This window comes from Phodopus roborovskii, unplaced genomic scaffold, assembly GCF_943737965.1.
Source record: "Phodopus roborovskii unplaced genomic scaffold, PHOROB, whole genome shotgun sequence".
NCBI lineage: Eukaryota > Metazoa > Chordata > Mammalia > Rodentia > Cricetidae > Phodopus > Phodopus roborovskii.
Genome location: NW_026126416.1, coordinates 6,977,157 through 7,000,519, shown reverse-complemented (window position 1 = coordinate 7,000,519; position 23,363 = coordinate 6,977,157). Strand labels below are relative to the sequence as shown.

Below are 23,363 nucleotides of genomic sequence, written 5' to 3'. Positions count from 1 at the left end.
GCCTTTGGTAAAAATATACACCTCTGTAGCAGGATGCTTGTGAGGGGCAGATTTATTCTCATCTATTATGGTCTAAATCACAGAAGCCCTGGACTTGACTCTGAAGTGGGCTGTGGGAAGCAGACAGTCCCCAGGACACCCTCGGGTGCTGCTTACTTATCTGGTACAATTAACCAAAAGAATGGAAAAAATGGAAATCATCTTGCCCTGCCTCTCCTTTCAACCTCCTTTTCCCAAGAAAATCCAGACAGGCAGACAATACAGTGCGTTTTCAAGTTTTCCTGAGGGGGCGGGAAACCCCTTTAATAGAATGAAATAATAAACCAATTTATATACCGATATAAGACCAGGATCGTGAGTGCCATTGTGTAATTTTCCACTTGACTTTTCATTATCTACCTGAACAAAATCAATCTATATGTATGGGATCAGCATACAATTCCAGAGATAAAAGCTGAATAAATGCGCTTTGCATATCCTGCAGATAAAAGACACAGTGCCTGGTGCCTTCTTCTGCGGGAGATGCATTTATTAAATAAATTGTTGTGTCAAGGAAAGAGCCAGACAACGTGGTATATCTTCAGTGTTGACTCCTTTGCCAGAAGTATCGATCCTGCAAATGAACGGTGGTTAATAAGTACCCTGCAGACCATATCAGGTCTTTCACCCTAGTTTGCCCAGAGTGCACTCAGGGTCAGTTTTCTTCCAACCAAACCTCCCCAAGGCTGGTGCAGGGAGGTGGGGGGTGGGGAGACTTCCCCTGTGGATTTAAGGCTGAGAGGACTTCAAGGGCCTCTGGAATCCTCTCCACAGAAACAAAGCACTCTGAAAATTCGCACATATCACCAACCCCCCCCCTCCCAGCAAGCGCCCCAGCTTGTAAAGGCCTTCATGAAGGAAGGGGAGGTGACAGGCTGCACACTGGGGTTGGTGCGTTTTACTTTAAGCAGGTTGGGTTTCATTCTCTGTATGTCCTTCTTCACCTGGGAATAAGGAACAGAAAAGGTCTCCCCACATTTGCAATGTAGGAAAACATCACCACAGGTGTGGCATCTTTATTCCCTCACTAGTCAATAGATATTAAGTGTGACCTGGTTTTTGGTAAATCCTTCTGGGTTCAGGAGCTTTTTAGTCAGCCTGCCCTGCCCTCCCAAGAGAGTCTTCCAGGAACTTTTGTATCCTTGTCCTATTCATCTTTCTGAGAAGTATGGATTAGCTTCCAACATTGTCAGACCAACAAAGAAAGGTCCCCACGGTATGGGTAAGCAGCCATCCTTCACCACAAAATTGCTCTTGAGTTAGTAGATACTTCCTGGCCATTGAAGAGGTCTCCTATCTCAGATCATCCCTTGGGTCTTATGATAAAGATTTCTAACAATGAGTGTCTCTTTCTCTCTCTCTCTTTGTCTCTCTCTCTGTCTCTCTGTCTCTCTGTCTCTCTCACACACACACACCATTGTTTATTCCCCATAAGATTCGGTAACTCTGGGGGAGATTAAATAACTTGGATAATCTCAGTTCTGTAGGAAGGTCAAATCAACCCTTTTTATTTTAAGATCTTTCCACTGAGAATTCTCATGGCTGCTGCTTGGTTGTATAGGACTTACCAGTTGTATACATTTGCATACAGCACAGCACCTACCTGGGGCAGGACCACCACCACTTCCCTATTAGCCAGCCTTGTTTTGTCTCATTCCTCTATTTAGTTGCAGTAAACACTGAGGAAAGTATGCAGGGCTATCTGTAGTGTCATGATGGCCTTTTGGGGACATTCTTGTGAGGGTCAAAGTTCAGCATAGGGAGAAGCTTCTGTGCTTCCCAAGTCACATGGTGCTCTTAGGCAAACAGACCTGCCAATGCCTTTCCTCTGGCTCATCTTTTTGTTCTAGTAGTGGTGAATAAGCAAATCTAGAGAAAACAAGGGCCTGGTTTGATAGCATACAGCTGTAATTCTAGCTCTCCAGAAATTAAGGAAGGAGGGTCACAAATTTGAGACTAGACTAGGCTACAGAGTGAGCATCCCCCACCTCCCCAGTAAAAGCTAAGAGAAAGGTAACTTCTGATCCCAGCACTTGCGAGACAGATATGGGTGGATCTCTGAGTTCAAGGCTAGCCTTGGCTACCAGAGCAGCCAGGGCTGCAGAAAAACTGTCTAGAAAAAGCAAACAAAAAACAAACAACAAAAAGACAAAAGAAAAGTGCCCCTGTTCCTGTTAGAATTGTATGAAAAGGGGAAAAGGTAAGATTCCTCCTGATGGGGTGTGTGAGGTTCTCCCTATATTCTTGTTATAGAAATGATCACTCCTAATGAATCCAGATAATTTTTTATCGGTGCTTTAATTAGCAACTTAAAATGTCAACAAAGAGAACAAGCAAAAAGCAAGCATGTGAATTTCACCTAAAATCATGTAGGGGTTTCATATCCCCTGATATCCATGAAGAAAAAAAAAAAACTAGAATGGACAGGGTATTTCTATTTCTAAAGTGCAATTTGCTCAAGCTGGACACTGTCACCACTAAGTAATATGATAGCTATCTTTTGCTGAAACAATGCTCCATGTCTACACAGAATCCTGACCCAGAATTGCAAGACAATTCATGCTTATGAAACAGCTAACAAAACAAGAAGAACTGTCTTTCCTTTAAAGGTATTGTTGATAACCATGTCACAGATAAGCTATCTTGATGCTATTTCCCAGCAGAGGAAACATAGACACTCAGAAGTCCAGTAACTATGTCTAAGTACAGACATTTAATGTAATATGACAGGGCAGAATGTTGCTGCTGACTTTGCTAGCTTTAGGATTTTGAGAACCCTGAATTAGTAGTTCTGATACTTAAAGGACTAAGTCCAGAAGGTAGAACCTAAGTAGCCAGGCTGAAAGCATGAAAAAAAAAAAAATCTTGGCTGGTATCAAAGCAATGGACAGACACAAGACAGCTGTTTGCTGGTGTGATTCGTGGACCCCTTTTAGAACCTGGGATATGGTCTGATGCTGTATTTGCCTAGGTTTAAGTGAAATTATTTTTTCCCAAAATAATGTCCTTATTCATCCTTTCCCATGTGTGCTTAGTATTTCTTTTTAACCTAAACACAGAGCATGATCACTCAACTTTTCAGCAATTCCAGACACAAGCAAGAATGGTGAAAAGTGGCTCCCTCAATAGCAAAGCCTCAGAGGAAACCCTTCACAATGAGCTGGGTGGAGAAATAAGAGGTCCATTTCACAGATATAGAACTGGATGCTTCTGCCTGTCCTGTGGCAGAAGTTTCTATTTTGCTCTTTCAAAAAAGTTAAATGGAAATGCTTTTCAAAGATGGTTTTTACTGGAAGGCAGGAAGCAGAGATTAGATGCAACTGAGTTAAGCATGATCCCTCTATCAGAAGTTCTTATACACCTCTCTAGAACCATCCATTAAATAAGAATGAAATCCTGCACCTGGCTCTTGTAAAGACCAATACCGACACTTGTTCAGGACAGGGTGAGTTCTAGAAATGGAGCCAGAAGAGAGAAACCCTGTATCCAGAAGATGCCTAGAACTTTCCACAGTACTTAAATGCTTTTCAAGTGGCCCTGAATCCAAAAATATGGGAAGGTAAATTAAGTTTTATTTGATAGCATACCAAATTCCTGGATAATATCACTATACAATAGAGCTCAGACAGGAGACTCTTGATAATTTATTCTAGTCTTACAGTCGACAAGTTATTCAAGAGGGGAAAAAAAACTAGAAATACATGTGAATATCTCTAAAATGGTTTTAACATGTAATCCATAAAGGGTGCTTTCATCACATTATACAACATTCTTAAAATGTCTATTATTTAATAAGTAACAACTATTCTGGGTTGGAAGTGTGGCTGGGTAGGAGAACACCACAAATAAACAAATAACCCAGTACCTTAACACATTTCTTCTGTCATATTACTGAACACAAGAGCACATGTGACCAAGGAGAGAACAGGTTTCCTTTAAGAAAAAACGAAAACAGTTGCTTCATTATTTAGCTCCAGTAACTGACAATTTTACAGCAATGCTCTTTTTAAAAGCATTTAGTATACTTCTCCAGCTAATTCAGTTGTTTCACAGCTGACCCCATGCTGACCCAGCAGCAGTTTGTCAAATACTCGTGGAAAATCTACTTAGATATTCACAAATATCTCATTCCTCTTTCCAGAAATTCTGTGAGAGAAAGAGGGATGGAGCTTCACAGCCCTGCACAAGATATTTAGCTCTCTGCTAAGCTAGGTGACTTTGAGGGTGTTGACCTGAATGGAACTCTGGTTCTCTGCAGAAATCTCCAAGCCTCATCTCAACCATCACTTAAAAATTCAAAGAATTATCTGGAGCTCAGCACAGGGAAGGGTTTTGCTCCTGAGTTTATTAACACCCCTTCCAGCCTCTCCTGTGGTTCTTAGTGGCTGCAGATCAGCTCAGGAACACAAGGACCTCTGTAGATAGTATGTGTATTTATGAAGTCGTAGGCTGCTGAAGGAAGCTCATTTATGCCCTCTGTTTTCCTGGGAACTAAGGAAAAAGGGGAAACACTATAGGAAACACACTAACTGTCTTCTCTTTGAAAAAAAGAAAAACACCCATCTCAATAATTTAAGATAGCCATACAAATGAAGAGTTGCAACCCTGGCTTTGCAGGGGACTCAAGATAGACAGATTCAAACCGCATATTCTGAGATGAACTGTCTTCATAATTTGAGTTCCTTTTCCTTTCCAATAAATAAGCAATTAAATGAAGAAAAGCCAGAAAGGGGCCAGGACAGACCACTGAATATTATGCTTGACACAACACAAACTAATTTTACATTTAAGATGGGTACTTGATTTCAGGATCCTGTGTCATCTCAGTAAAAAGTCACCTCAGGTCTCCCAAAGTAGACCTGATTTATGACACATTTGACATAGATTTTCGGTCAAGTAATGAGATTTTGGAACTATATGTTTTGGCTTAGGTGGGATTAAATAATATAGGTGACTTCAGTGTCCATTTTGAGTCCATCTTGTTTACAGTTTCCCATATTTTTGCTGTTGTGTGTCTCGGTGTGGGTGTACAGATGGTAACATTCTCATACTGGGCACCCCAGAAGGTCACATGCTTCGCATCAATGGCAATTAGTTCCCTTTTTAAAATGGAAAATGTCATTAAGTTCTTGAATAATTCAAGAGTGGCGGTCACAATACCGTGTCCCTTTTGGGGGTCTTTATGGTGCAAATGACAAAACAAGGCGATACTATCAGTAAGAGTAGATCTAAGGTTTACAATGTAGCTCTATTTAATGTGACAGGAAAATTAAATTACAGGAGACACTCATTCATTGTCACCCGTTAACAGGCTTGGGAAAATTGTAGATCCCCGGGGGCAAATCACTGACAACATAGGAGGGAACTGAAAATATTTCATTTTAATTGGCTGTTATTTCCTTTACTTGGCTTTGAAAACAACGCACACGCGATCAGCGCAACTCTCTTTGGAAAAGGGTCCGGAATCTCCCCAACTGGAACTTACGGGATCTGCCCTGGAGCCTCGGGGCTGCTTTCTCACTGCTCAGCACCGGTGAGGTTCCTGAAAAAGAAATAGACCGGCAGGTTTCAAGTAAAAACCGGCTTCAACTGCTGCCCACTGCTGAACAGGAGTTATCATCAGGTCTGGGATAGCCAGGAGGGAGGAAGGAATAACGCAAGGGCCACCAACTGTCTTCCTCCCCAGAGAAGAAAAAGTCAGATCGCTCTTTGCGACCGTGGGCTAGACCAAGGCTTCTTGGACCCAGAACAGGTGGACGGGAAGGGCGAAACGAATATCCGCAGAGGTCACCAAATAACGTGAAAGTTTTTCCTACCCCGCGTTAGCACAGCCTGGTCACTGCCAGGGTCCCTAGAACTCCTCACTTAGGACCCAGGTGGACTTGACTTCCTTGGTCTGGCTAACACTTGGCCCAAGGCTGTCTCCGAAAGCTGCTAACCTTAGCACCTAAAACAGAGACCCAAGTTTGATTTTCCCAGGGACCTGAAGGACGTGGGGGAGGGGTAGAAGAGAAGTAACTTGTCTTTGCCCACTGTGGGGGTCAGCGGAGTAGGTCTGGTCTCGCCCAAGTTGGCTGTCAAGACCGAGGAGGGTGGGTTAACCACAATCTGGGACTTGGATTGCATGACCAAAGGTTGCTTCTCTCACCTGCTTCAGTAACTGTTTTTATTTACTTCTTCTCCCCCATACAGGGAGGGCATTTCCCTTTTCTTTTGGCCCCGCCGCATCCCAGCGGGCTGTGAGAGCACAGGGGAGAAGCTTTCCACCTTGGCCCGCTGGCTCTCAGGGGTTTGGCGCGTCTCTGCACCCAGTGGTCGGCGAGATGGAAACAACCAGGGCCACACTAGAGGCTCTGCTTGCCAAGGCACACATTCGGAATCCTGGCCCTCGCGAGCTGCAAGCTGAATTGCTTCTAGGGCCCCGGCTCCGCTGCTGTGCACCCTGAGCGCGCCGGCTGGGGACTGCAACCGTGGCTCAGCTCCGAAAGTGAATCGGGGATGCTGAAGCAGTCCTGACTTTAAGGACTTGTGGCTAAACGGGGGCAATTTGATATTTAAGAAAAGTGATGTTCTGAGAAAATAAAATGTGGCTTGTTAATAGTAGCGGACAGTTTGTACCTCAGTATGGATGTTATTTCCTAATAAAACTTTAAAGCCCATGGAAGTGAGGAGACAACCGTGAAGACAATTTTTAGACACTCTTGGTTATTTTTTTTTTAATGTTTCCATTTAAGCAAACACTCTGGAGCTCCCGAGTACTGTAATTCCAAAGGCAATTTTCTCTGCTTTTAATTTGATTTGCATTTTTCAACTCTGATAGTATTCAATTTCATGGCTGAATACACGTGTAAACAGTGATAGGTTGTGTGTGTGTGTTTTGTGTGTATGTGTGTGTTTGCCGCTTGCACCAAACATAATGCCTGTCTCAGTGTCATGGGAGTTTACTATGGGGGTCCTTAAATACCATAAGTTTCCCCTAAATTATTTTTCAAAGCTTAGCATGGTCTTGCCTGGGCTCCGAGGTGGCGGGCTATTTGTTGGAGACGCTGAACACCAGCACAGGGAAAGTTCGGGAAAGCTGCTTCACACTCCCAATGTGAAGATGGAAAAGTAGAGGAACCCTTCTCCCACAGATAACATTTGTGATTTTGTCCAGAAATATTTTCAACGTGCACCGAACTTTTCTAAGCAATCTAAGAACAACAAATAAATGTGCTTCCTCCAGCAATTGTCTTAATGTAGGTTTGTTTTTTATTTTGTTTTTTTTTTTTTTGTTTTTTTTTTTTTTTTTTTTTTTTTTTTTAGCTCTAGAAAGAAAGGTATTAAGAAATATTTCTAAAAATCTTTGCAAGACTGGGTTAGTTTTGACCTTTCTGGTCGAACATACAATTAAGAGAAAGATTTATAAAGTTGAAATGGGTAATTAGTTTTATTCATATAAAAAGTGCATAGTGCTTCCAATGACAATGAGATCTGACTGTGAACGGTGACACCAAACACCAGCGTGAAGGCAGTCAAACCTTTCTTCTCTGTATTTCTCTGGATGAGTCCCTCCAGATACCATGGAAAGAAATAGTTGAGAACCATCGAACAGGCAGATAGATGGGCACAGAATAGTAAAATTCCAAATGTATTCTTGTAACCAATCTCTTTGAAAACCATACTTTAAAATGAAAAGAGCTGGAAACAAAAACAAAAACAAAAAAAAAAAAACCCAGATGTTTTGGTTTCTCTGGGGCTATGTTATATTAAAATTTGTTGTCTGATATCAGGAGCTAATACTTTATTTTTTAACATACTATGTTGCTCTTATTTTATTCCAGCCCTGGGGACTGAACTCAAGGCCTTGCTGATGCTAGTCAAGCACTCTATCAACTGAACTACACCTCAAGCCTCATCATTCATTTTCCTGCTTGCTATCTGTTCTGTGGAACACAACATGCTGTTAAACTACTTCTAGTTTAAATTTTAAAAATCTGTAAGTTTAGAATGTTGGTTTTTATTTTTAGTTATTTCACAGGCAAGGTGAGCGGGATTTTTGTTTTGTTTTGTTTTTTAGATTTAGAAGCGCTAGGATTTTAGCATCCTGGGAAAAACTGATTTAAAACTAATGAGACTTGAAGGTGCTTTGCTTGTGGTTGGCTGATAACAGCAATTCATGAATAAAATGGAGGCGATCTAATTTGAAATATATCTCTTTATCCCATGAAAGGAGGCTACATAAATATGATAATAATTTAATTTAATTATATCAGTCTTAAAAGAGAAAGCTTCTGAATTTAAAAAAATCAAACATAAAAAACAATACAACAACAACAAGAAAAGAATGACCAATCACTCCAGGCTAACTGTCCAAAGGCGAGGAAAACTCACACATTTGGCGTTCTGAAGCATAATTATTGAATTTTAAGTTATAATCCTTCAGGGTATGTACTAAATTTTTATATTGCTTTGGCTGGCTGGCAATTACATCTGCTTTACACAAACAGATGGCAATGTGTACGATTCAGCAGCACAATCCCTTCTGGCAAGGCAAGCCTAAGGTAGAGCAGGAAGGAAAGGGCCATGCGATAACAAAGTGTAAATTCAGAGACTTGCTGGTGGTTGGCAATATTGAACATCAAATATCTCTCCCTTTTCAATTCCTAACTGAGGAGTAAATGGAGGATCTTAAGATCATTAAAGTGCAATGTTCACCTCCCCCACTCCCCAAATACCTGACTGGGGGACCCAAGGTTGTGTTGTGTGGGTATAGTGGGGACTGTAGATATGCCACATATCCCCAACTTTATTCTACAATAAGGTTATCAAAGACTAACCCTGAACTCTGTTGGGCCTAGGATGGGGGAAGGAGATGGGGAGCAATGGGCCCCAACACTTAGAAAGTCCCAGTGAGTACTTCAACCAGGTAAGGACTTGCAGAGCTTGCAGAACAAAAGGCACTTTCCTTACAGACTGAGGGGCTCTGGAATGGTTTGCCCTTTAGGAGTGGCTTGACTTCTTTCTAAGATGTAGGCTTGGTGAACCTCAGATGCCAGGCTTCTGGGAGGAGGGAGTTAACTACAAACGTTATAAAGGTGAAGCAATCTAGTTGCCTTTCAAGGGGTCTGGGAAGAGAGAATAAGATAGAAGGGAGGGAAGAAAGAGGGGAGGAGGGGGAGAGAGGGAGAAAAGAGGGAGGGGAGAAGAGCAGAGTAAAAGCTTGGGGTTGGGGGTTGGGGAGGGAGTGAGATACCCAGGATCTTCCAGGGAGAAACACTGTAGTTGTATATCCAGCAAAGACAAAATCTAAACAGTGGTTTTCTGCTATCAGTGAAGGGATTGGCTTGGCGTTCAGGGTTGATCTCCCTAGATGAGCCTGGGACTCTGATAACTTCAGTTGAGTACCTGAGTTCAGTTCCTAGCCAGTGCTCTATGCAGGATGCTAGGAGCAGATAGGACTCTGCTTATTCAAAGCCTTGGGGAGGGCGAGGCTTGAGGGGGATTTAATTGCCTGCTTGGGTGAATCGAAATGTCCTTTTAAAGCAAAGGAATCAAGAGAGATTGGCCTTTAATTGGCAAACTCTGCTGATGAGAGAGGGGTGTTAATTAAAACCTAAGAAGACAAAGTATAGATTGGGTACCCTTCCCTACTTGCCTATCCTTGATCAGTTCCCAAATGGCATGTTCTCTGTTTCCGCTATCTTCAGAAGGTTCCATTTATATGGATCTCATGTCCCCATCTTAATCTAAGACCTCAGCTAGCCCATTTAGAGTGAGAAGTATAGTTGATTCTAGAATTCTGTTCTTCTCCAAAAAGCTGACTATCATTGTCCATGGAGCTGGCTTTTGAATCCAGCCATCTAAGAGTCTCCTGAAATGCCACAGTGGAAAAGAGAAAGACTGCAGAAAATCCCAGATGTGGCCAGCAACATGGGCAACATGGCACTAAAATTAAGGAGACTTTGGTGCTATGGCTGAGCAATGTTGGGGGAGGAAGAAGGCCACTTCCTAGGTCCACCCTATGTCCCCTGGGCCTGTGCAGGTAGATTCCAAACTCTTACCATGAGGTATACCCACTTGCAGCTCAGTAGCATGCTACTTGCTGGTTTCTTGCTGCCAACAGTCCCTCTATGCCCCCTCCCTCCAAACACACACAGTAGATCTGTTTGTAAATGCATAGGAAGACTAATACTGTGGGGTCAGGGGCCTTGCTTCTCTACCAGCTAGACAGGAGCATGCTGGAGAGCCAATCCAATGCATTGTGCATGCAATAGTCTCTGTTGTCACCTGTGTCATCAGAGGAGATCAGAATTGAGAGTGGCTTCTAACATCCCTGGATCCTGCTGTCAAAATCTCCTGGCAAGAAATTACTCCTGCTGAGAAACTGCAGTTCTGAAATAATTTGCCAGTGTGCATTGTTTTAAGCCCTCACATCTGCCTATGGTCTCTGCCCCTGACATTTTCCTTTTCTCTGGCATTTTGTCTTTCTAATCACAATTCAAGAACCATCTATCTAGCTGCTGATTCTCTTGCTGTCACCTTTCTTTCTGCCTTATCCAGCTGTTCCAGGTGCAAAGAAAATGTAGCCCAGATCTGGTTGGCTTTGAAGGACCACAATCCCATGACTATTCTATTTTAAAAATACAAATCAGCTTAACATGAGAATCCCCACTCTAGTCTCTACTAGGACAAGGGATGGTATATTTGCTCTCCTGCCACATGATTCCCCAGATTTATTCTCCCTTGTTCCACCTGACCTTCCCCTAATACTTCAGACAACCTTCCCTCCTTGGAGACTCCCATATTCTGGGAAGACAGGCTTCCTACTGCTTCGGAGCTAGGGATATCCAAGCATAGTGACAGACTGAAGCTTTGGGAAGTTGGAAGATTTCTGAGGTGAAATATAAATCACCTGTTCCAGCTGGAGAGCTGAGAGGCCAGTGCGGAGGAAGTTCCCAAACTCTAAGCCCCAGGAGCATTATTCATAAATTTTGACTTCCATCAGGGGAATGACAACACATAGCAGGGTGTGGGGCAAGTGGAAAGCTCCATTCAGTAAGGGTGAGACTGAATAGAATTGTGATTTTAAAAAAAAGCAAGATGGGGGTGTCTTGTGTTGGGCCAGGGCCTGTGATGACAGGCAGAGGAACCATGCCAAGAAACAGGCTCCTTACTCTGGAAAGAAAGCAAAATATCCAAGCCACCAAGACATAGAGTTCTTTTAGTAGCTCTGAACTGCAGGAGAAACAGGGAGCACTTGGTGAAGTCAGTCTCACTTTAGAAAGAGCTTTAAAAGGTTAAGGTAAACAGCTTGAGTAGAACAGTGTATAAAATAAAATACTACATTTCTTTTCCTAAATGCCCGAGGTGGAACCCAGAGCCTCATACTCTAGCTATACCTCCTAACCAACCACATCTTGATTTCTTTGTTAAAAATGCTTCTGACCTCCATGCAGAGCTCTCTACTGCCCAGGTCCCACCTTGGCTGACACTACATCCCTATTCCTTCACAAAAAGTGACATCTATTCCTCCTTTCTCTCCAATTATCTACCCACCCTCCTCAAGCCTTTGCTCATTCCAAGCCTTACCCTCCAAACATGCCAAGATTGCATTCTATATTTTTAAGTATCGCACATTTAACATTCATGGTTTCAAATGAAGAATTTGATGTGCTGCTTTAAGCAAGCAAGTAACAGCCAAGAGAATTCATTATACAGTTATATCGGCTTTGTAAGTGTAGATCGAATTTCTGAGGAGCTAGCAAGTTCACAGGCACACAGGTAATTTTATTTTGGTCTATATAGCTTATGATCTAACACCCACACACACACACATACACACACACATCTCTCTGTATTCTTGAAACTTTCTTATCGTTTTCAAATAAATGAAACTAGGAGGAAAACTAATTTATATATGGGAAAAATAATTTGGTGTTTGAACCATTCAAGCACATGTGAGCAGAATCACAAAAGCAAGCTGAACTAAAAAGCAGCCATGCATGGCTCATTCCAAACTTCCAACATAGGCAGTAACACCCTGGTACATGAATTAAACCTGGACTTCTTTACACATTTGTGATGCTGACATTTCTCTTCTAGGCTAAAGCTACATGCATGAAGCACACCTGGACTTCTGTTTTACACATGTTTGTGTTGCTGCCATTTCCCTTCTAGACTAAAAATGTTTAAGTCAAAGAATACAGTGTTGCTGATATCCTCACCTAATATTGCCAGGGCATTTTCTAACTGGCAAAATGGAGTTAAATCTTAATGTTTTGTTTCTTTTAGCATTAGTAGCTACCTGATGAAATGAAACACACACACACACACACACACACACACACACACACACACACACACACTGAGGCAGGGGGCTTTTGACGTGAATCCAGGCGGTGCTCAAGTGATGTCACAATGATGTTTCAGTGTTAAGAGTAACTGACACTGACTTAAAATTAAGCATGACACTCCAAAGGCAAGCTTGGAAAACATCTCTGCTCTCTTCACCTGTCCAAAGAGATTCCCCCGAAGAATTTGCTGAAGCTCTGGAATGGGTTCTAAGAGCACCAGGCTGAGGGGGAGGGGAGAAGAGACATCACTCCAGTCTGGAGATGGGGACCAGGACGGAATTACAGCTTGTAAAATAAGCCTCCATCAGTCTCCCAGGAGACAGCCAGCTTCTACTTGGGTGTTCCCTGCTTGTTAGCCTCAGTCATAATTGGTCTTTCCTCCCATCCCACGTTGTTGGTTTTCTGTGTGTGGCTTTTGGTGTGAGCGTGTTAGGTCATCAACAAACACAATGGGAGGAGGGAGTGAGGGAGACACACATTATTGTTTTAAAGAAGAAAAGAAAAGGGATAAGAGAGTGGGCAGGAAGGCTGTGAACAGAATGGGGAAGATCCCCCAGGATTTAGGCTTCCGAGGCGACCCCTGGAGTGACAGAGAGTATGAGAGTTTTGTCAAAAAGAGCTCAGACCCACTAGGAGCTGGAGCCCAACTGAGCTCCCTCAGGGACGTGTCAGTTCCTTATTATTTCTCTTTGCTCTCATATGGAGGTGCCTAACCATATCTGGCATTTCTCGTTAATTTTATTTGCTTATTTTTTTTTTTTTTTTAGTCTAATCTGGTATTTCTTCTTGGAAAGGCAGGGCAAGTGGAGACCAAAAAGCAAGCAGAAGCTCCCGGGTGGGTCAGACACAAAGGGCCCTCCACCTTTCTCCTTCCACATATGATCTTTTCCTCCACATCCCACCCTCCGCCGCCCCCCCCCCCGCAAATGAAAACCTCACCTGGGGAGAAAGGGTGTTAAAAAAAATACATTATTTGAAGTCTCCTTTAAGACCACTGCGGAGATAGATGTTTTCTCAGTCCAGGAATGGTAGAGACACGGCTCTTAGTTTTTGCTCAAGAGAGGGGATAGATAAAGTCCTGAAATTTTGACATCTTTCTGTCAAAAATAAAACAACAAAACTCTACTAAACACAGGAAGGAACTGGCCAGAAGGGCAACTAAATCGTGTGGCAAGCTTTTGGTGGTCTTCCTCCTTGCTATGGTGCTGTAGCCAGGGCCTTAGCATCACTGTCTTGACCCAAGAGAAGACACCTCAAGTGTGAACCCTTGTTCTTTTGCCTTAGTAGAGAATCCCGACTGGAATTAAGACTACTAGGTGTTTATTTTGTTTGTTTGTTTGTTTGTTTTACGGGAGGGGGGTCTGTTCTGTGAGACAGGACTTCAGGCCCGTGTGTGAATCTTAGCCAGTCTTGGGGGTAGCTGGAAGAATGGGGACCATTTCTAGAGTTCCCTTTGTTATATTCAGTATCTTGCCAAGGGTGAAAAGAACCAGTTGGGGTCCCTGCTTTGCACTATCGGGAAGGCCTGCTATAAGGGTCCTTGCTCTCAGGAGTGGGAGCACCCTTAACTTCTACGATGCGTGAAGTGGGGTGGAGGAAAAACAACAAAACCAGACAGTGGTTTCAAGGTATCCCCAGGTGCGTCCTCTGGCGAACGCCTTCCCCTAGGCCCTATTACGCCTTATCTCTCGCTCCCCTCGCCCCACTTTCACATTAAAAGCCCCCAAAGCACTACGGACTACCTTCTCTGTGTAAAGCCGGGAGGAGGAGGGTGATAAAGATCAGGCGTTTAAATTGGCCATTTGAAAGATTACATCTCTTCACCGAGGGTCTTTCTTTCTAAACTCTCACTGGATTGAGGGCCGTGGCTACTCCGCACCGGTTCTCAAAGGCCGAGGCACCTTTTAATTCCGTCGTGGAGTGGGCAGGGCTAGGTGACCCGGCGCCATCAAAGGCTTGAGGGAAGGCCGTGGGGCGACACTCATCTAATGACAAGTAATTGAGGGATTCGAGGCCCGCATTACCAGCGGAATGGGAAGACATTAATTATTTAAAAACGATTAGTGTCGCTTGTGTGTCCTGCAGGCTTTCCGTCTCTTTCCGGGAAAACAACCAGGCACACGAAGCGCAGCCCCAGCTTGGAGCGCTGAGGGGGCGTCCCAGTTGGCCTCCGTTGTCCTAACGTGGGCCTGCAGCCTGGGATGCAAGGGCAGAACCGAATAGTGTGCCTGGATCGCGCACTTTTGTTGATGCCCCAAAGCATGGACGCAGAGGGTCGATTGGACTGTTCCTGCCCACTGGGTTCGCTATCTGCAGATGGCAGTGCAGCGTGTAATAAATTTACAGTTAGGGTGATAGGAAATGTTCTTGCACTATTCATCTAGTGCGTCTCGGAAAACCCAACTGGAAATGGGTGTCTACCAATGCCAGGCATCCAGGCGTTTAAGAGCAAAGAACCTGGGAGAAGGCCAGTTTACGAAAGAATGGAGGGACCAGTAGACCGCCGAGAAGATGTTTTTCTTTTTCTGACCCCCCCGCCCACCCCCATCCCCCGCTGATGGGCATAGAACTCTGAGCTTTACACCCAAGACAATCGTCTATCGCTGAGCCACACCCTTGGCCCAAAAGAGGTCTGTTCTGGACGCTGCCAGTCTAGCATACTGTATTTTCAACAGGCTACAGTTAGGCAAGGTAGTTAGGCAAGGTCGGAACCTTCCCGCAAGCGGAAAGAAGAGCTAGACCCTAGCCTCATCTTCCAAAGTCCTGTTCAACCCCTACACTCTAAAGTGCAACACCCCAGAGCTCTCTCCTTGCCTCAGGCAAGCACGACTGGGCTGTAGTGGGACTGGGATGACAGACGAGACAGACGACCACGCAGCATGCTTTGATTTTCTCTGCAGGGCCCAGGTGACCTAGGTGGCTCTCTGCAGCGTAAAGGCCTGAGCCCCTTCTTGCGGGAAAGAGCTAAAGTGACTCTTCCAGGAAAGGTACTGCCCCCCCCCCCCACACACACACACTGCACCGGTTTGGAGCTGCCCTGGTTTGCGGTGATCTGAGAAGTAGCAGAGAACAGAATTCAGATATGTATGCTCCCTGCACGCTGTGACCTCCGCCTCTCAGGGATTCCCCAGCTTCAGGCACACACTGGCGATACCCAACTCTAGATTCTGAGACCAAGGGCGCCCTCAAATCTTCCCACCTAGCTCTTAGGAAACTAGTAGCTCTCTCCAGCCAGAAGGGCCACAGAGACCAATCCTCATTTTTCATCGCCTCTGGAATCCACCCAGACTAAGAAACTGTTAGGAATTTTAAACTCCTAGGCTTCTCGATCTTCCAAGCCGCGGTGCAGTCTCGAATCTCCCACTTCCCCGCAAAAACACTATTTCCCAACCCCCTAGATCTTCATCAGCTGGATGCACCTCCCAGTCCTTTTAGAGGAACCCGAGCTCGCGACTGACTGGGGGAGGGGAGGCGTGTGGACCCGAGTGGGGGGCGGACTCTGTGCGGGGTGCCCGGGCGTGGCCCCCGAGTGGGCGCGCTCCCTACCTGCGGTGGCCTGCGGGCAGGCGGGCGTCGGAGCGTCCTGCGCTCGGAGGGAGGCGGCGGACTGCTCCCAGCCGAGGCATCCCTGCATTTATTTGAGCTCAAACCGAGCGACTGTTGACTTTAGCACACAAAGCAAAGATTTCACTGCCCGCTAGTTTAAAAATGAATATTTTACCAAGATATCGATCAGCGTTATAAAATTCAGTTAAGTACAATGGGATCCTGGAAAAAAAAAGAATAATAAAGGAGGGGGGAGGCAATATAATATCTGTGCAAATTTGCTGAAGTGTGACGTGGCATGGAAAGTTTACCCTCCTGGAATTCGGATCTAGAATGTTTTTTCGGTTGTTTACTGACTTTGTTTATTCACAGATCACGGTTGCTTAAACCCGCGCTAGGAAGGCGACAGGCAACAGGAAGAAAAGGGGGGGGGCTTTGCACCCTGCAATGTGTAGAGTTGGGGGGGTCTCTGAGCTCCTAAACTTGGAAACTAGGGAAGGGAACTGATGTGGGGAGGGGAGAAGACACCAGAAGGGCAGAAAAGCCTCGAGGGCACAGCTCCCCGACATCCTTTTTATGTATTCCCACAGAACTATATCTTATCGGCAGGGATCAGTGGGGGGGGGGGCGCTAAGTAGTTTAAAACGACCCTCGAACAATGGGCGTGCGATAAGAAACATAGCAGGTTAGGGCAGCGCTTTCAGCCTCTATTGTCCCCCACTCAGTCCCCAGCCCTGCCTCTCCGCTCCTTCGCCACAGGAGCCTTTTATGTGATAATGAAACACATTTCAGGCCGAGCTCGCGACGTGTGTGTCCTGGCCAGGCAAAGAGAAGGCCTGATTGCTGGCCGCGGCCAGCGGGTCCCCCTGCTTCAATTTCTCTTCCTTGTGTTCTTCGGAACAATGTGGCTTGTTAAAAGGGGATTTGGGGGGGGGGGGAGCGCGCGCGCGCACACACACACACACACACGCACGAGCGCGCGCGCACACACACACACACACCACACACACACACACACACACACACACACACACACACACACACAAGCGCAAAGGAAGGCCAGGCCTGGGAAGGAGGGAAAAGGACGAGCAAGGTGTCAGAAAGCTCTCAGAGAGGTGGTCTCTTGGACTAAAGTTCTTGAGGGACAGACTTTCCAGGTTGGAATAGTTCGGAATAGCCAGATGTCAGCTCTGAGCTTCAGCAGAAATTAGAAACACCTCTGATGTCTGCTTGGGTTTTTAGACAACGAAACTTTTTTTTTTTTGCATCCCATGGGAATTGCCCCAAAGTCAGACTGGAGAGAGAGAGAGACCCAAAGTCAGACTGGAGAGAGAGAGAGAGAGAGAGAGAGAGAGAGAGAGAGAGAGAGAGAGAGAGAGAGAGAGAGAGAGAGAGCCGTTTTGCCGTTTCCTACCCTAACCCAGGCAGCTTGCAGTACAGGAGATGCAAGCCAGTGGGAAGAAGTTTGCTTTGCAAAGCCCAATTCTACTAGAGCTAGTTACTTGTCAATGTAACATCTGGAGAGAGGAATAAAATCTGGTAAGATTTTAATTCGGGGAGGGGGGGTCTTTGTATTTCCCCAGAGCCTCACAAAATACCCATTCGGCCCTTGGGCCACATTCCCAGCTTGTCTATCTGAACTTCTGAGCTAAAAGAGAGCTTTGTCAGGGCCACAAGGGTTATCTGGTCAAAGGGCACACCAATCTTGACATATTGGGATCTCACTACTTTTGGAGTCATTCAGCACCCTTTACTCTCTCCATATCCCCCAATATAGCTTTATACAAGGAGATTTGGAGGTAACCCCAAGCTGTGTGGCAAAACCAATTTCAGAACAATATTCAGAATGTTTTCTCCGATGAGGTGGCTTATCCTCTCTAGAGTAGCAAGGCTTTCCAACACCAGGGTAACACTTGTGAGAGGAAAGGGTAAGACAAGCTGGTGTGTGTGTGTGTGTGTGTGTTGGGGGGGTGTCACAGACTGGAGCCACAAGTGATGGTGATCTCTATTCCACAGGAAGGTCAAGGAGCTTGCATGCCAGAAGTGGCTGTGAAGAGCCAAAATGATGCACTAAGAATTTGTAAATTCTGCCTAGGCACACTGAGAAGCTTAAGGGGGAAAAATAAATAAAACTTTATTTAAAGAAAGAAAGAAGAAAGAAAGGAATAAGTACAGTGAACACATGTAAGCTTCTGTCTCTTCCCCTAGCACAGCCAGCCCTACAACACAAGGGCCTCTGCATCAGCACACGTTCCAACAACTCATGGGGAAAATGAAGTTAGGAGCAAGTGTTTTTGCTCCTGGTGTTTACAAATAACAGTAGCAGACTTTAGCTGGGCTTGGTGGCACAGGTCTGTGATCCTAGCACTGGGGAGACAGAGGCAGGAGGATGGTCTTCATAGTAAGTTCCAGGCCAGTCAAGGCTACTTAGGATCTCTGCGCCTTTATACAAATATCGATGTGTTTAAAGATGATGGCACAGTCCATCAGTGACTTACATGCTCTGTCACGTTTAGTAATATTAACCTGAAAATTTCAAAAGTGACTGAACAATTTTGATTTTTTTTTACTGATGTAGTTGCTGCATTATTATTTAGGGATTCTCTCCCATTTGCTCTGAAAAATGCATTTAGGGAGGCAAGATGGGGGTGTGGCCAGGTGAACAAACTTGGGGAATGGGAGACTGGGACTGGCAGTGGTGCTTACAGGAAAATCCATTCAACTTTGATATTTAAATAAAATGTTGGGTAAACAGCAACACTGACCCCACCAACCTCCCCCCCCCCACAAAAAACCCTGCAACAAACTCCCATCTCCCTCCCATTCTCTTGCAGTAATTTATAAATCTGTTTAATTTTTAAGGAGAGAGAAGAGGAGAGGTAGGTAGAAAGAGAGAGAGAGAGAGAGAGAGAGAGAGAGAGAGAGATGCCAGAAGAAAAGGACCCAAGGGGTAAAATCGGCAATAACACTTTAATATAGATTTGTGGGACTCTGGCTGTTCTAGCCAGAACACACATTTATAAGCCATAAATAAAGCACGCAGAAACCATAAATTAAATCAGACTAGAGACCTGGATTTCACCATGTCCAGAATGGGATGCATTATTTTTTCTTTTTCCTGGTCATTTACACCAGACTCTTACATTATTGTTTTTCTCCTTTTAAACATCAGTACAACCCTCTGGTTCTCTGTTAAAACTACATGGTTTTACACCAAGTCATTCACGAAAGTTATTGTTTTAAGTCCGACTTCCCTGCAACATCAACAACAGAGAACGACAACAAAAATCAGAATCTGCAGGTGCCTTGAGGAGGAGGAGTCTACAGGGTGGAAACCAAAGGCTCCTTTAAAAAATGTTTATATATGTATATATGTATATATATTTCCATTCCCTTCCCTATTTAGAATGACAGATCACCGTGGACCATCTATGTAGGGGCACAGGCAGCTGGGTGAGACTGCACTCTTGGGACCTGAAGTGTGTTGGCTACTTCTTCCTCAAAGCTCTAAATTTCCAGGCAGCCTCTCTTTTCTCTGGTCCTTGTCCCGGCGGCCAGAGCTAGCCAGGCCTAAAGCTATCTTCTTAGGAGGAGTTCATAATAGGCCTGGAGTACACTCCCTGGTAGTAGGAGGTGTCTGCAGCCAGGGGTGAGGCATCCAGACCCGCTTTGTTCGTGACTGGGCCCATGGCCAAGCTGCCTGGCATGGGGGAACCATAGCCCCCAGGGTAGTGCATGACTTGTTCATAGGCCTTGAGGTCCATTTTGTGGGGCTGATGGTGGTGGTGGGTGTGGTGGTGCTGCTGCTCGGAGGACATGAGGTTGTTGATAGAGAAGGGGTGGTTGAAGGCGTAATGGTGCTCTGGCTTCAGGTGGGCCTCAGGTGGTAGGCCCGGGTGGTGAGGTGGGCCCAGCAGGTGAGCTGCAGCCTGCTGCTGCCCAGGCGAGGGCGCCGGCTCTGGGGGACTCAGCGCGGAGGCCGGTGTTCCCTTTAGCTCACCCAGGCCGCCTCGCTTGTGCTCCTGACACGGGGAAGAACTCGAATGAGGGGACTCAGTGCCCGCCGGAGTCTCAGAAGCCGAGCCCGTGGCTTCTCCCAGCTGAGCTTGCGAAGCCTGGGTCCCAACGGCTGTCTTCTTGCCTCCGCCACTGCCCGCACCTGAGGCTTCCTTCAGTGCCAGCTGCTTCTCACACTTGAAGCGCTTCTGGCGGCGCAAGTAGCAACCATTCTCAAACATGTTGCCTGAGTCGGGGTGCAGGGTCCAGAAGGAGCCCTTGCCAGGCTTGTCCGGTGAGCGGGGCACCTTGAGAAAGCAGTCGTTGAAGGAGAGTGAGTGACGGATGGAGTTCTGCCAGCGCTGCTGGTTCTGTCGGTAGAAAGGGAAGAGGTCCATGATCCACTGGTAGATCTCGCTCAGGGTCAACATCTTGTTGGGGCTCTGTTGGATGGCCATGGTGATGAGCGAGATGTAGGAATAGGGAGGCTTGGCGTGTGTGTAGCTGCGCCGGTATGTCTTGGGGTCCCGCGCGCGGCTAAGACCAGCCTGCCCATACATTGGGCTCATCGAGTTCATGTTGGCATAGGGAGCAAGGCCACTCATGGGCCCGGCCGCCTGTCCCCCGAGTGGGCTCAGGCTCGGGCTCAGGTGCGGTCCCATGCCAGCCACGCCGGCCGCCCCAGCTGAGCCGCTCATGCCCGCCATGGCGCCTGCGCCCGGAGACATGCCAGCTAGGGACGGGCTCATTCCAGCGCCCACATAGGATGACATGTTCATGGAGCCCGCGCTCATGTTGCTGGAACCGCCGCCCATAGCGGCTGCAGACATGCTCATGTAAGTGTTCATGCCGTTCATCCCCAGGCCAGCGTTCATGTTGCTCACGGAAGAGTAACCCTATGAAGAGAGCCCGGGGAGGAGACAGGTTAGCACCTAGGGTGAGCGTGTCAGACACCCCCTTCCTCCGCCCGAGCCACACACAGACCAGTTGGACCTAGTCCTTCACCTTCGTGGAGGCCTCTGGGGATCGCTTTATTTCTCTGGGCCCCAGCCCACCAAGTCCTGGGCGCCTCAAAGAGAGCAGTACGAAGATCACCCTAGGAGGGGTGGCCAGGGGGCTGCGGTTCTGGGCTTGTGGCTCACTCCCCAACCAGATTCTAGAACGTCAGTGCCCTGGACCACCACCAAGTCAGGAGCCCAAAATGTATTTTACTATCCTCAAGGACTTCACAATCCCCTCCACACCCCCCCCACCCCCGGTAGCACACTGAGTCAGCACAAAGGCTGGAAATCTCTGTTGCTATCCCTGGTCTCCAAAAGCCGCCTATGGAACGTCACTGGGGCAGTCTCGAGTGGTAATAGTCTCGGTGTCCCCTATTCTAGACCTTCGTACCGGGACTCCACTCCTGAGTCACAAGGGAGTGAAGCGCAGTGTCTGTGCTGAGTCTGTGGGCAGTTGGAGGCATTGCGTGGAGGAATAGGGAAGGGACCGCCAAATCGGCTAGGAACTAACTGTGAGTGTCCAGGCTTCGTAGCCACTAACTTTCTCTTTGTCCACTGTCTTTGACTCTTTGCCTGCGCCTCTGTCCCCAACTCCTACCCACCTTCTCTTCTCCAGTTCCCCACCCCCTCGCCAGCCGACCTCCCACCCCTCCCCAGCCGCGCGCTGCCAAACATAACTCTGTTAGGATAGTGCGTGGCTCGGCCACGAAGAGGATTTGGAGGCGCCGCAAGTCAATATTTGATCACAAAGTTAATATTATCTCAAGGCTAACAGTGTGTCGTATAAAAAAGAGACCCATTTGAGTCGAAGGAGGGCGGAAAAGGCGGCTGTCCAGGAAGGCTAGAGGTGGGGGGGGGGCGAGTGCCCGTGAAGGGAGCGTGCAGAGGCTGGGGACGCAGAGATAGCTGCCACCCCACTTTCCCTGGGCGAAGGCAAGCGCTTACCTCCGGCTCCGCGTAGTAGCTGCTCCAGTCGGATGGCTCGTGCCCTTCCATCTTCACGGCTCCCAGCATACTGGAAGCCGAGTGCATGGCGGTTTAAAATTTAACAGCCACAACAAACGACCAGCAATCAGCCCCCACCCCCACCCTCTTTAAAAAAAAAAAAAGTCAGCTAAGGCACCGTCCCCTCCCTCCCGCCCTCTCTCGCGCTCGCTCGACCGCTCTCTCTCTCTCTCCCTCTCTTCCTCCCCGGGCTCCACTTCCTCTCTCTCCCACGGCCTGCCGCGGGAGGTAGCTGGGAGTGGGCGGGAAGGTGGCTGGTGGAGGAGGGGGCCAAAGAACCTAGGTGGCCGGAACCCGAGCCCTGCCGTCGGGCGTGCCCTCCGTCGCCGCGCTCCCGGGGCTGCCGGTGCTGGCTGAGGCTGGCAGTGTGGAGCTGCCTGGAGGCGGCGGGAAGCTAGCGGCGCGGGCGGGGGGGGGGGGAGAGCAAGAGGAGGGGGAGGAGGAGGTGTGGACCGCGCAGCGGACAAGTGCCGCAGTGACGTGGGCGGCTGGTGATATAGCGCGGCGCGCTGGCGCAGGCCTCCAATCCCCAGACCCCGGGCAGCCCATTTGAATAATCAGCTCACACTTAGGTGAGAGGAAGCCCGGGCCGGCTCTCCGCACCTGCCGTTCCCCGCCCTGAGCTAGCCCAGCTCCCGCTGTCCCCCGCACTCCCAAGACCCGGACCTGCAAGCAGGGGCGGGGGCGCCCTGGTGGAGTCCCTTTCTTTTGCGTCCACGACGAGTCTTCCGTGGACGCAGGGACCTGGGATCTAGTCACCCCTGGAAAAGCTCTAGACTCCTGCCGCCTCTCCCTTTCTCCCTGAGCACCCTGTGCAACAATCCGAGGGCGCGTACGACCTCGGTGCCCCACAGAGCCGAGGCTAGCCAGATTTATTTATCCCAGCTTTCTTTCCTCTAAGCGCACATTCTCTGTCAAAACAACAAGCAGGTGACAGCCAATTTGCTAAGAGCTGTCCTATTTAGAAAAACTGTGTACACACCTTTAACTCGTTGGCCGCAGCTCCGGAGGCCCCTCCCTATTACATTTAAGTCCTGGAGCGGCCTCAGGTGGCGCGCAGGACTCGCTTGGTCTGGCCGCTTTGGTTGTCAGTTATCAGGGACCCTTTTCTGGCTACCCACCCCAGGCGGTAGGGAGAGCCTCGCTTAGTTGCACCCACTGCCTGGGAGGCTGCGATTTGCCTCTGACATGCGGGCCTTGGTGTTTCAAGGTTGCTTTTCAGTTAAATCCAAGGTGCCCACAGCATTTCGTAACTAAAACAAACAGGGCAGTCAGTGGTGGGGGTAGGGCAGCAGGGGAGGAAGGGGGGGGGGATCAATAATAAGCCTTATGGGATGACTTTAGGAGGATCCGTGTTTTCTCTGTCTGCTGAGGCTGGGACTGTTTTATAAAATTTGAAATTTTCAGTTTCTTTTCTCTTCAGCTTATGAGTGTCAAAAAA

The 23,363-nt window shown here is 47.2% G+C and overlaps 1 protein-coding gene and 1 long non-coding RNA gene across 3 annotated transcripts; both read right to left on the bottom strand.

The window, feature by feature from the left end:
- Positions 1-5,401: 5,401 nt before the first annotated feature.
- LOC127221330 (uncharacterized) lies at positions 5,402-16,130 on the bottom strand. Its single transcript, XR_007834443.1, has 2 exons — positions 15,921-16,130; positions 5,402-5,581 (listed from the first exon to the last, which is right to left on the bottom strand). It is a non-coding gene; the product is annotated as an uncharacterized LOC127221330 (long non-coding RNA).
- A 2,741-nt stretch (positions 16,131-18,871) lies between these two features.
- On the bottom strand, positions 18,872-23,102 carry Foxa2 (forkhead box A2). 2 transcript variants are annotated; one of them, XM_051183221.1, is made up of 3 exons: positions 22,905-23,102; positions 21,863-21,932; positions 18,872-20,812 (listed from the first exon to the last, which is right to left on the bottom strand). In XM_051183221.1, exons 2-3 carry the CDS (start codon positions 21,929-21,931, stop codon positions 19,505-19,507), a joined length of 1,377 nt encoding a protein of 458 aa, XP_051039178.1. In that variant the 5' UTR covers position 21,932; positions 22,905-23,102; the 3' UTR covers positions 18,872-19,504. The 2 variants fall into 2 exon arrangements, with proteins under 2 accessions (XP_051039178.1, XP_051039177.1); XM_051183220.1 differs by lacking the exon at positions 22,905-23,102 and having other exon boundaries at positions 21,863-22,006.
- Positions 23,103-23,363: the final 261 nt, after the last annotated feature.